This window comes from Ptychodera flava, chromosome 1, assembly GCF_041260155.1.
Source record: "Ptychodera flava strain L36383 chromosome 1, AS_Pfla_20210202, whole genome shotgun sequence".
Classification (NCBI taxonomy): domain Eukaryota; kingdom Metazoa; phylum Hemichordata; class Enteropneusta; family Ptychoderidae; genus Ptychodera; species Ptychodera flava.
In genome coordinates this window covers 17,790,347-17,802,662 of record NC_091928.1, presented here as the reverse complement: position 1 = coordinate 17,802,662, position 12,316 = coordinate 17,790,347, and the positions used below count along the sequence as shown (strand labels likewise).

The window sequence follows — 12,316 nt, the reverse complement described above, 5'->3', positions numbered from 1 at the left end:
TTAAGTTTTCGTTTGAACACTTTTGTGTGGTCAGGTATGATTGTTTACTTAATGGATTGTACTGTAAACAAAATCTTTTGGAAAATTGTCATAAGAAAATCGCGCTGTATGTAACTTGCACCAGTATCGGTATCGTAGTGGACATTTCCACACTATGGCCGTCCGAATTATATAGCGAACGCTGCAGTATTGCTTTCACTACAATTAGCTGAAATTCTATATAACATTAAAACAGTTTAACTTAATATTTTTTTTGAAGAAACAAACGTATAGCACTCATCTGCCACAGGTGGCGCTACATATAGCCGTAACAACTGAAATGCTCTCATAGAATTTTAGCGCGGAGTCCCATTTTAAATCTGCCTGACCCGACGGTTACTATATTCCGTTCTGAATTGTCGGTAACGAAAATGTTTTTCTTTATTTATTAATTATTTGTTTATTTCAAGAAAAGGCTACTTTCCGGAAGGGACAGATACTATTCGAGAGGTTGTTTAAGGAGACAGCTGTCCGGTAGGGGAGTTGTTCCAGAACCATCCGCCTGTCTGAGTGTACGCATGGATGTATACATCCATGGTGTACGTCTGCCTGTCTACCTGGCTATCGGGGAACGCGATTGTCAAAATATCTGCCGATCAGATGCTACTGAAGTTTAGTGAGCCTTTACCAAGAACTGAAAGAGTATGGTCACTTTTGGTCAAAATAGTTTCATTTTTCGAAGCCACGTGTCAAATAGCTTTCCCATATCAGCTAAACACGACTTTATTCAAACTATGGTGAAATTTACAACCATTAATTTCTCGGCCGAATGAAGTGAAGGGATTTAGGGTAGCAAATATCTAATGAAGCTTCTATGAAATTTAATTTTGTCGAAATGATACTTTATAAAATCATAAACCGCGTCAATTTTTCAACCATTCTTGCCAAAAGAGTACTTCCAGAAGTTCCAGTTTATATCTGATTACAATGTGCAAGAACGACCTGTAAGCTATTTTCATGTGGCATTGGAATTATAACTCACTACTTGTTCATCCACTGCCGAGATTTGCCAAAAGAAACACCAGGTTCTAAGAAAAGCAGACAAGGTATTCGTCTTATATTACCGTCCATTTTATGCAGTATCGTCGGTAAATGCCCTTTATTACCGTCTTTTGTATGCGGTAGAGACTTTTATGATTAACGTCACCAACAGAGGGCGCGATGTATCTTTATTTTTATCTATTTTATTTTATTAATAATGACTTCCACAGCCGAGGCCATTTATGGAAGACTGTTAGTAAAAATACAGATACAGAGTTAAAGCAAGAAGACAAGACGAACGAACTTTAACAAATACTGAGAAAACAATGTTTTAAAACATTTTTAAAACCATTTAAATTTACAGAAAAAGGATCAATGTCATTGTATTCGTTTCAAAGCAAATTAAATTGTCTCGGAATTCTACTAAAAAGAGAGTCACGAACACAATTAACTCTACCAAATGGCACATGAAACAAAGTAGTACGCCGAGTTGAAAACCTTGGTACATGAAGACTAAAAAATGAAGCTAAAGCATTAACATTAAACTTTGCATTTATGCATTTGTATAAAAATATATAATCAAAAATAGTCCTCCTTGATTTTAATGACTGTAAATTGTAAATATTGCACAACGAGTCAATGTCATCACTGTAAAACCAGTAATTCTTTTATGAAGAAATGTTAAAAATTTATGCTGTACTCTTTCAATTCTATCAGACTGGTGTTTACTTATACTGTTCCAAATAACAGAAGCATATTCAAGCTTAGACCTTACCAAGGTAAAGTACAATAATTTTAAAACGTGCACACTTAATACAATGGCTATTCCTCATAATAAAACCGAGAGCTTTTCTAGCACCTTGAATCATGTTATTTACATGGTCACAAAAATTTAATCTTTGGTCAATAATAACACCGAGATCTCTCATGCTACTGACTCTACTCAATGCATGAGTGTCGAGTTTGTAAGGGAAAATATGAACATTTCTTTTCAATGAAACAGTAAGAACTTTACATTTAGTAGGATTAAGATTCAATAACCAAGTGTCGGACCAGCTGACAATTCTATCGATATCAGATTGCAGCAATAAAGAGTCATTATCCGAATCAATGATACGATAAATCTTCATGTCATCGGCAAAAAGTAACGAATCCGACACAAGATTATCAGAGATGTCATTAATGAAAAGAATAAATAAAAGTGGACCAAGGTGAGAACCCTGAGGAACGCCCGAAAGGACGGGAGTCCACTCAGAAAAAGCATTTTTTATAATCACTCTGTGTAGCCTGTTATCAAGATATGAATTAAACCATTTCAGATAAGTGCCCTGGACACCAAAAGAAGTCAACTTATGAAGTAATAGTTTATGATTTATACTATCGAATGCTTTAGCAAAATCGGTATAAATGATATCACATTGTGATTTGCTGTTAACTGCTAAGAGGAGATCTTTCATAAGAATAGATAAATTAGTGATACAAGATCTACCTGAAACAAAGCCATGCTGATTAGTAGATATGGAATTGGAAACATGATGTGAGAGTTGTCTGTGAACTATCTTTTCAAAGATTTTAGACAGACTTGGTAAAATGGAAATCGGCCGGTAATGTTCAACTTTTGAACGACTTCCTAATTTGAAAATAGGGATAATGTTTGCACGTTTCCAGATATCAGGAAAAATCCCCTCTGTAATAGACCTATTGAATAAGATGGTAATTGGTATAGCAAGTTCATTTGCACATTCCCTCAAAAACATATTGGAAATGCCATCACTTCCTATAGCTTTGCTGGTGCTAATGCAGAGCAACTCTTTTCTGACACTATCGACATCAATATCAATAGAAAATTGGTCGTCAATTATAGTAGCAACATCGGGAATATCAGCAGCAATATTGTTATTGAAAACTGAATTGAAAAATTTACAAAACAAATTGGCCTTTTCAAAATCAGAGCTCGCCTTTAAATCATTATTGTACGTAAGAACAGATGGAAAAACTTTTATACGCTTACGTGACTGCAGCAATGTCCAAAAACGCTTAGGATTGGTTGGTATATCATCTGCAATTGAGTTAATGTAAAGAGCATAGTTGTCTTTGACCCTCTTTTTAAAGGAGGACCTAATTTGATTATACCTTTCACGGTTGTGCAAGGATGGATTTTTCTTTAAAGATCTCCCATATGCTTCCTTTGATTTCAAAAGGTCAAACCTCGTCATCAAACATGGTGGAACTGGTTTTTTCGCATGGATAAGAGGAACATGATCTTTTAAAGCAGAAAAACAAATATCATAGAATATATTACACGCGCTATTTAGAGAGTCAGACAACAAAGAACTCCATGGAATGGCATGGAGGTCGGCTTTGATGTCATCCCAGTTAGCCCTCTTGAAATTATAGAATTTACGGTGTGTCGGAAAGCCAATGGTAGAATGGTTTTACGTGGGAATACTCAATGTAAGAGAAGAATGATCAGAATCAAGCAAGTTCTCACCAATATAAATTGGAATGCACTCAAATGAAGACAAAACAAGGTCAAGGATATTGTTACCCCTTGTTGGTTCAGAAACATGTTGATTTAAAGAAAAATTATTTAGAATACTGTCAATGAATACACCTCAATGTTATTAGATGAAGTAGGTGCTGAAGGGAACGACCAGTTAATAGATGGCAAATTAAAGTCACCCATGTTGTATCAGTATATTGATATCGCAAATACTGTGATCTGATTGGTCGACACATGAAAATAACCACGGTATATTTGCAAAGTAGCACCCTTGTAACACGTGCATGCACGAGCTCTGCCAGAGAAAACTTCCCCTTTTTACGTTTCACGCCAGAGTTCAATTTGATGGTTTGATATAGAAGCAATAAACCAGCTAAAGAACGGGTATATCACCAAATTTTGACCAGTTCACTCAATGTATGCACTCACTATCGCTCGAAATCTGGTCGAAATCTTGTGGTATACAGTCACTTGGTCAATGATGTGGTTTATTTCTTAACTTTATTACAATGCGTCTCGCTAAAGGGGACAGGAGAGTTATAAATATCTGCCGGGACAGAGGAGAGTTGTGAAATTTCATGTTCAGTCGAGCATTGTAATTACTGTATTCCCAGAACAAGGCTTACAGTCACTTAACATAATCAAACATTGGGATTCTCTTTCATCTTCATTTAAGCAAATAACGTGTAGACAACGGTTTAAAGTGGAATTATGAAGCTATGTAATGAACACAGAATAACTTGTATTTTTGCTTGATTTGTTTATCTATTTTATTGTATTTTTCATTATCTCTTTATATTTCAGACATGTTTTTGTCCTTACTAAAGCCCTTTATGACATCATCGGTTACTGCAATTGGTTGATAGTGGGTCGACTAGTTCTTGTTGACTATTTCTATGGTCTAAACAAGATAAGGTTATATTTTCACTGCAATACATCCCTTGATATTTTTCTCCTGTATTTTTAACTTTATCTTGTCAAATAAACAATTAATTAATTAATTAATTAATTAATTAATTAATGAATTAATAATGGTATTGGGAAAGTGATATAAGTCTGTAATGCAAAAGATATCTAAAGCGGTAAACTGACGAGAAAATACATAATTGATTAGGTTTGAAATAGTCAGATTAAACAGTTTCTACAGAAAAAGGACAGAACATAATAAAATTGGTAAAATCACTTTATCTGGCGTTTGTGTTTCAATTGGTGTTTGATGGCGCCAAGACTGTCAAGAGGACCACGTATTGAAAGCATTGCCATATCGCTTGCATTTTAATCTGATTCGTAGCCTTGTCCTTTTTAACAGCGATTGTGAATACAAATGTGCCGATATTTGCAGCAGAGCTGAAGATAATCTTGCATAATCATAGTCACAAATATAACTCTACTTTCCGAGCTCGTACGTTCAACATTTTCCGTATGTGACGAGTATTTGTCGGTAATTTGTGTCGAGCTCTTATTACACTTGTCGTGTGTCTATTCCTATCGTGCTATTTCCCAAATCGCCCGGATCCGGATGTCCTTTTTACCTCGTGTGGAATATCTGTGTATAATTCAGAATTTTATCATAGACAGTGACTGTGTTAATATCAGTGGTTTGTGACTGTCTGTATTTCTCGTGTTATGTTTTTGTGTGGTGACTTGCTATTGTTTTTGCTTGCGAGCAATCCAATCTCCCAAAGGAGATTAATTATGTATCTTATCTTATCTTATCTTATCTTATCTTATCTTATCTTATCTTATCTTATCTTATCTTATCTTATCTTATCTTATCTTATCTTATCTTATCTTATCTTATCTTATCTTATCTTATCTTATCTTATCTTATCTTATCTTATCTTATCTTATCTTATCTTATCTTATCTTATCTTATCTTATCTTATCTTATCTTATCTTTTATTAAAGATATAAAGTTGAGGAAGTGTGAGTGACCTATAAGGCACATGTTTGCCAATACTTTCATTTTATGGAAACTGAAGAGTATCATTTCGCAAATATACGGCAAGACTTGGGTGACGGTGTGACGTTCTAGAAAACCAGTTTACATCATCTACTAATATTGAAAGTAAAAATTCTGCATTTCTCATCGTTATCTCGATCTCCAGGAAATGTTTTTTTGTTTTTTTTCAGAGAACTGGAATTTTGCAGACCAGCGAAACGTTGTAAGATTCTAGAGAGGAAGAGTTCGAATATCAATCACTTTTGAATATTCTGTTAAAACTTGTCTTCGTTTTTGTTTAATGGTCGGGTTTAAGTCTACGGATTACAAGCGTTGAACCTGCGGCTTCAGGATCGTCTTGGATATCGTTAAAGGGTTTAAATCCGTTGATATCAAATTCTTTGAATGTTATTTGTTCAACTTCTTCAAATCCCATTCTTTTGACTGCCCTAAGGCCGTATGTATTGTTTGGTCTGGCAAACGCTATTTTGGCTCCTTTCGTCCAAGCAGCCTCAAGTATCCAGCGTCCACAATGAGTCATTATACCTGTTCCGCGATATCTTTCAGTGATAACGCCAGCATCTATAAACAAAAAGGGATACCCTTTGGCTTGAAGATTCTTAACTTCCTCTATGTTGAAAAATACTTCTGCTAACTTGGAAGCTAACAATCGGATAGGTCTGAATTCGTCACACCTAGTGGGATCAACAAAATACTCAAACTGATCCAAGTTTGATATTAACAAAGCAGTAGCTAAGCCAATTACTTTGTCTGTACTGGTATCGATGGTGATTGCTGAAAACCCGTTTTGCGCCACCTTTTCTAACTGAGCCTTGTATCTGCGAAAGTGTATATCTTTGGGTATTCGAAGGAAGCGGGCCATTGGGTTATGTGTTTGCAGTTCTTTCGTCATTAACCAGGCTGCCTCGGTTATTCGTTGCTGAGACAGGACTTCGTACTTCAGTTCCAACTTATCATACCTAAAAGATGAAAAGAAAAATGTTTTCAGCATAATACGTTTTTTCGGTAGCTGTCTCTACGTGTCCATGTTTGACAATTGCGATTCTTCTTGGAATGGCATCTCACAATGTAGAGTGTAGGTTTGAGGGTTTAATGCATATAAAGTGCACAAATAGATTGTAAGACATATTGAAAGAACAACTATCCGGCTTTATTGATGGGAAATTCAAAATATTGGGATCTTAGACAAATTATTCATCGAAATAGAGGTAAAGTTTGCATTATAAGGAGAAATGTGGTTCGTTTGACTCTGGGTTGACTTATAAAACGCTTATGGAATTTTCAAGAGATGAGGGTCGTATGTTCGAATATACAAGAACTACATATACAGATCCCAGAGGTGAAGATCGCACATAATGCTGGGAAGTAACGGCTGCGCCTTTCTGCTTTCCCATATCGCCCAAGTTCCCAACTACGGACCCAACGTCTAGTGTACAAATTGATTTCTCAAATGATGTCATGACATGGCCGTTTATCAACCAAGGAGTGATCCGGGTTACTTACTTAAATGACGCATATCACTGTACTGAGGATCAGAGTAGTTTCGTCTCTTTTGAAAATTCAGCAATTTCTTGGTTCAAATTCGATCTCTCAACTTACATTACCTGCTCAACCGGCAGAGAATTCTGTTTCAATACAGTTCGGCTACATCATCACCACTAAACCGTTGTTTCAATGACCGAGAGTTTAAAGGTATACTGCCACCTGCTCTAACTTTGCCACAGTTACCATGGAAAGAAAAAATCTAACCAATCACAGATTTTAAGCGGGTGGCAGCTTTTTAAAAACAGCGCCCTCACATGGGTAATTTGAATATCAAGGAACGGCCCTTTGACTATATATATGGGCATATTAATAATATTAATAATAAATTATATTTATTACCCAGAAAAAAGGTTACATACAGTATCAAAAACAGCAACAAGTTTGAATAAGTCAAAATGATCTGGGCAAAGGGAAAGCAGGATATCGCTGGTAGCTAGTCGAGTCTGAACCCCGACATGTGAAAATTGTGGTGAAAAATAAATAAGAGGGCTCACAGAATGAATACATGTAAGAAATAAAAAATAATTTACAAACAAACAACAAACCAAAACAAAAGCTTGTGGAAAACATGCAAGGTTTCTGTCAAACAAAAGGTACATAGCTGTCACAGAACCAATCAAATTCCATACAAAAGATGGCGTTTGAAATATTGCCTAAATTTGTACAGTGAATCAATTCGTCTAATATGAACTGGAATATTATTCCATACATAGAAATTGCAAATTGACCTGAATTTGACTTAGCATAATATGGTCGAAGGTGCGTCTGAAGGCTCATTATGTTCAGGCTTATAATCACTGAAATAGTCTGCTAGAGAGTGTGGTGACTTTTGATGAATAAGACTATGAATAAAAGTGCCAAGGGACAATTTGTGAAGCTTGAAAATGTTTAGGATGTTGATCTGGATAAATAATGGTGCTGAGTGGTCCGTCTGTTTTTTAAAAAGTATTGTTCGAACAATCATCTTCTGAGCTGTCAAAATACAATGCAAGTGCGTTGGGTAGATATTACCCCAAAGCTCGATACCATAACTTATGTGAGGAAGTATAAATGCATTATAAAATAACAACTGAATGTGTAGAGGTAGGATGTGTCTCAGCCTAAACAAAATACCACATTTCTTCCTAATGATCTTATTAACTTTATCAATATGGTCAGATCAAGAAAGATGTTTATTTATCAAAATACCAACAAATGAAACTACGTCAGCCTCCATAATGTGCTCACCACTGATTGAGACAGAGCCACACACATTTAATTTCGTCTGACGTCCTCTAAATATGATAAAATTGGTCTTTTCCCTATTTATAGTTAATTTGTTTGCGTGACACCATAACTGAACATCGTCTAAATGATGTGAAACATTTGTGAGGTCTATGCATTCAGCAGCTGAATAAGTGTGAAACAGTTTTGAATCATCTGCAAACAAACGAAAATAAAAAAACGTGGATGGATTTGGAAGATCATTTATGTATAAATTAAGAAAAGAGTGGGTCCTAAAACCTACCCCTGAGGGACACCATGACGGATAGTGGACCTTTCCGATGACTGGCCATTTGAATAAACAAATTGGGAACGGTCCGTAAGGTAGCGGAGGTAAATTATCCCACCCACAAGCTTTCTTACTGTCCAGTGTAGCTAAAATCTTATAAATATCAGCAGCTATGACGGGTTTAAGACAAAAATAATGCTTGAGGGGTTTGCAAAGATAATCATGAAAAATTTTTGAAGTTTGTGGAATATTGTGCGCTAAATCTTCACCAATGCTAACGAAAAAAATCATTAACATTCTGAACCGCATCAGCTGGGTCTGTTACGTGTTGTACATTACAATTAGCAAATACCTTCAAGTCATCTGGCAGTTTATCAGGACTACGTTTCTTACCCACGAAATCATTCACAACATTCCACATTTTGTTGCCCTGATTTACAGTGAATAAATTTGCATAATAATTCTGCTTTGCTTTTCTTAGAACACTGGTGAGGATATTTCTGTAAGTATTGTAATGTGAAACTCTGCATGGTTTGTGCTGACTAAGGGACAACATCAAAAGTTCAATATAATAAATCTAACTTAATTGCTTAAGTTTGGCCTCAGACCCCCCACCCCCCTTCTAACTTAACTGACCTAAAATTGAAAAACATTGCGGACTCATACCCAGTACTAATTCTTTCAAACGACATACCAATGTACCATTGAATTAAATAAAAATTGAAAACCATTATAAAGTAACAAAATACAGGTGACTGGATCGGTTTTAGCGTACAAAAATCAGCCTTGAAATCGTAAAATTTGCCATAAAGACGTTAAATCGTTTTTGACTGCACAGAAATTAATTTGGCCAAAAACCCCCCACCCCCAAACTTAAGCAATTAAGTTTTTTTTCAAACATCGATCTTTTGACGTCGCCCCTAAGAATAACATTCGTGTACAGTTTGTGCTTAATGTGAATGGACTTCTGTATAGACCTTGTGATCCAAGGTTTCTTAATACTCATAGACTTCACCAATTTGTTCTTCAAATTAAGATTATGCATGACATCAGTTTGACCATAAAGCTTAATACGTTGGTTCAAATTGAGTCCGTCACTTAGTACCGTATTATTGCATTGTTATAAATTATCGAAGAACAAATTAAAATGTATTTCTGTCTCAGGCCATCTAAAAATAATAGTGTGCCATCGAAAATCAGAATGGGCTTTTATATCTTTCTTTTTCTTGGCTGACACCCATAAAATAATTTAAACCTAAGAGAATTTGCCCAAAAGTTTATTCCAAATGCATAAAACATATCTAGGGTCAGAAGGTTTTTCAAGGGCAGGTTTACCCGAAACACACATTTTTTTTATTTCGCCTTACCAAAGGGTGACTGTTGATTGGTCACACACCTACGAAAATACCAGGATGTAAGGCCAAATAGGGGTCATGATACAGGCCCATTTAGAGTTTCAACACTTGTGGAGTTCAATGAACAACACGTTCATACACACACAAATACAAGCACATGTTTGAGCTAATTTTGAATGGCATGACTTTATGTTATGTCTCCAACCGCAGTTCTGGTGACTGCCATCAGCTTCATCGCCGACTCCCGGACGCATCAGTTTTGTGGGGATGGTTTTCCCGTTAAAACAGCCGAATTTGAAACCAATCATTGCGTTTATCTTCGTTTTCGAGCAAACCTACTTCTGATCGTCTTTGTGCACGATATGTTTTGCAGTGCTTAAGGTATACAGATCGCGAAACGGGGAAAGAAATTCGGACTTTCAAATGTTAGGAATTCTCTTCCGACTTACCACTGATGGGGGCTCATTTTAAAGCTCTTGATGAAAGAAAAGTTTACACCGTCTAAGTTTTTCGAAAATCAATAATTTTATTTTTCCCAGCAGAGTTATTACAGGGATGGCGTTTTTTTAATATCAAATACCGGGAAATCTTAGGTAATTTGTCGTCTCTCTTGTACTAAACATTGCACAGTGACCCCCTGATTGTAATCTAAGTAAGAGAAATGTCGAAAGTTTCATTGAGGAAAGTTTGAACAAAAGTTTAAGTCTTTCACTTTAGAGCAACAGCAGAGTTGGACGCGGACGGTTCCTCGCATAGAGACAGAAATTTCAAGTGGACTTTGCAAAAGTTTACAAGCACGGCCGAATACATTATTTACCTATATATAATGAAATTACATTGTAGAAGGACACAGACTCACCTCATATCGGTGTTTGCTGAAAAAGAAGTCGTCAGCCTTCGTACACCAGTCTCTTTCCTTACTGCATTTTGAATCAGCTGCCCAATTACATTACGTGGGTGAATTTTTGCCATAGTAAAAAATCTGTCAATTTAACAAACAAACATGAAATTGAGGGAAATGTAACTCTATCACACCGTCCAACGCAAAGTCGGGAACATGAAAGGAGATATATCATGGTACTGTTCATGTCATGAAATGCAGAAATGCATTGACATTTGAAGGTGTGAATAAACTTTTAGTAATGCATTATGAGCGCACACACCGGCATGAAGCCCTTTGAGTACAAATTCACGCCGTGTTCTTTATCTAGCAACCTCCATCACCACCATGTAAATCTTATACCATTTAATATTTAGGGTAGGAGAAAATTTGACCGTATCTTGTCAAGTTGAAAAAAAAAAGAATTGCCTAGTATGTAATTCAGCACAAAAGTTTGCTGCAGAGAGAATAGTTAGAATAAATCGGATGAATTACAATCATAATGGTACAGACACTTTGCTTTTACTTTCCAGTATCCCTAATGTCTAAAGGCTCACCCCTTGGTTTAAAAAGACCTCTTAAATGACTTGCTACCTTGTATTAATTGCTAACAAAAGACTAAACTACATTAGTAAACTACTATATTGCTGCAGCATAGCTATCAATCGCAATATTTTGTCCTCTAGCTTTTCTAAGGGACTGGACAGAAATTACAGAGGGGTGGGTCGGTGTTTTTTGGGGATGGGTCGCCATTTTTGCGCAAGCATTTTTAAGGGGTCATAAAATTTTATGCAAGCCTATGGCGGAGGGTCACCTTTTTTCATGCATCAAAGCTGAACATATATGTGCACGTCTTCAAAAATATGAAATACTGAAAAAAGAAAAAGATATTCATAAATTAGAATAATAAATGGGGACTAGTTTGGTCATAGAAGAGCACATCAGCTGTACCTTTTTGCCATTTTCCCATTTTTTTAAAACTGTGTATCTGCTTCAATTTCTTGTCAAAATTGCCAGTGGTTTGCATGTCTTGCTGCTTGTGGGTGTATTTTGGTTGACAAAGGAAATCTTGTCTGGCATGAAATACAACTTTCAACAATAACAATGCTGACTGTGCACACATATGTTTAGGCCATGTATATGCATCTATATCATCATGTTTCTGGGATCCAAACAAGAAATTTCATTTGGTGCACAGAATAAAATTTTATAAGGAAACCCAATGATGCTTATAGTATTAACAAGGATTATTGCCTGTATTTTAGCTGAATAGTGCATATACAGATAAATACAGTCAAGAATCCATTGCTTGCATTCAGAAAGCCGTATTCATGTGGACTCATGTGAAATCACGTGTATAATTCCATAATAAAGGTAACTTTATAGTGCGAATTTATCTGTATTAATTTATTGCGTTCTGATGCAGAGAAAATAAATAACAATCAAAGGCCAAATCTTCAGGCTAAGCGAGCCTTCAGTGTATGAATCAAATGAATTGTAGAAGTAAACAAACTCACGTCTTATCGCTGTTCGCCCGAAAAGTAGTCGTCAATCTGCG

General features: G+C 35.9%; 1 protein-coding gene across 1 annotated transcript; it reads right to left on the bottom strand.

Moving 5' to 3' along the window:
* Nucleotides 1-5,472: 5,472 nt before the first annotated feature.
* Nucleotides 5,473-10,878, bottom strand: LOC139131786 (uncharacterized). The gene is made up of 2 exons (XM_070698050.1): nucleotides 10,738-10,878; nucleotides 5,473-6,445 (listed from the first exon to the last, which is right to left on the bottom strand). The coding sequence occupies exons 1-2, from the start codon at nucleotides 10,848-10,850 to the stop codon at nucleotides 5,764-5,766; spliced, it is 795 nt and encodes a 264-aa protein (XP_070554151.1). The 5' UTR covers nucleotides 10,851-10,878; the 3' UTR covers nucleotides 5,473-5,763.
* Nucleotides 10,879-12,316: the final 1,438 nt, after the last annotated feature.

Coding starts and splice junctions, on each gene's coding strand:
- LOC139131786 (XM_070698050.1), bottom strand. CDS start 10,850: ATGGCAAAAATTCACCCACGTAATGTAATTGGGCAGCTGATTCAAAAT. Junction 6,446..10,737: donor TCAGCAAACACCGATATGAG/GTGAGTCTGTGT, acceptor TTCATCTTTTAG/GTATGATAAGTTGGAACTGA.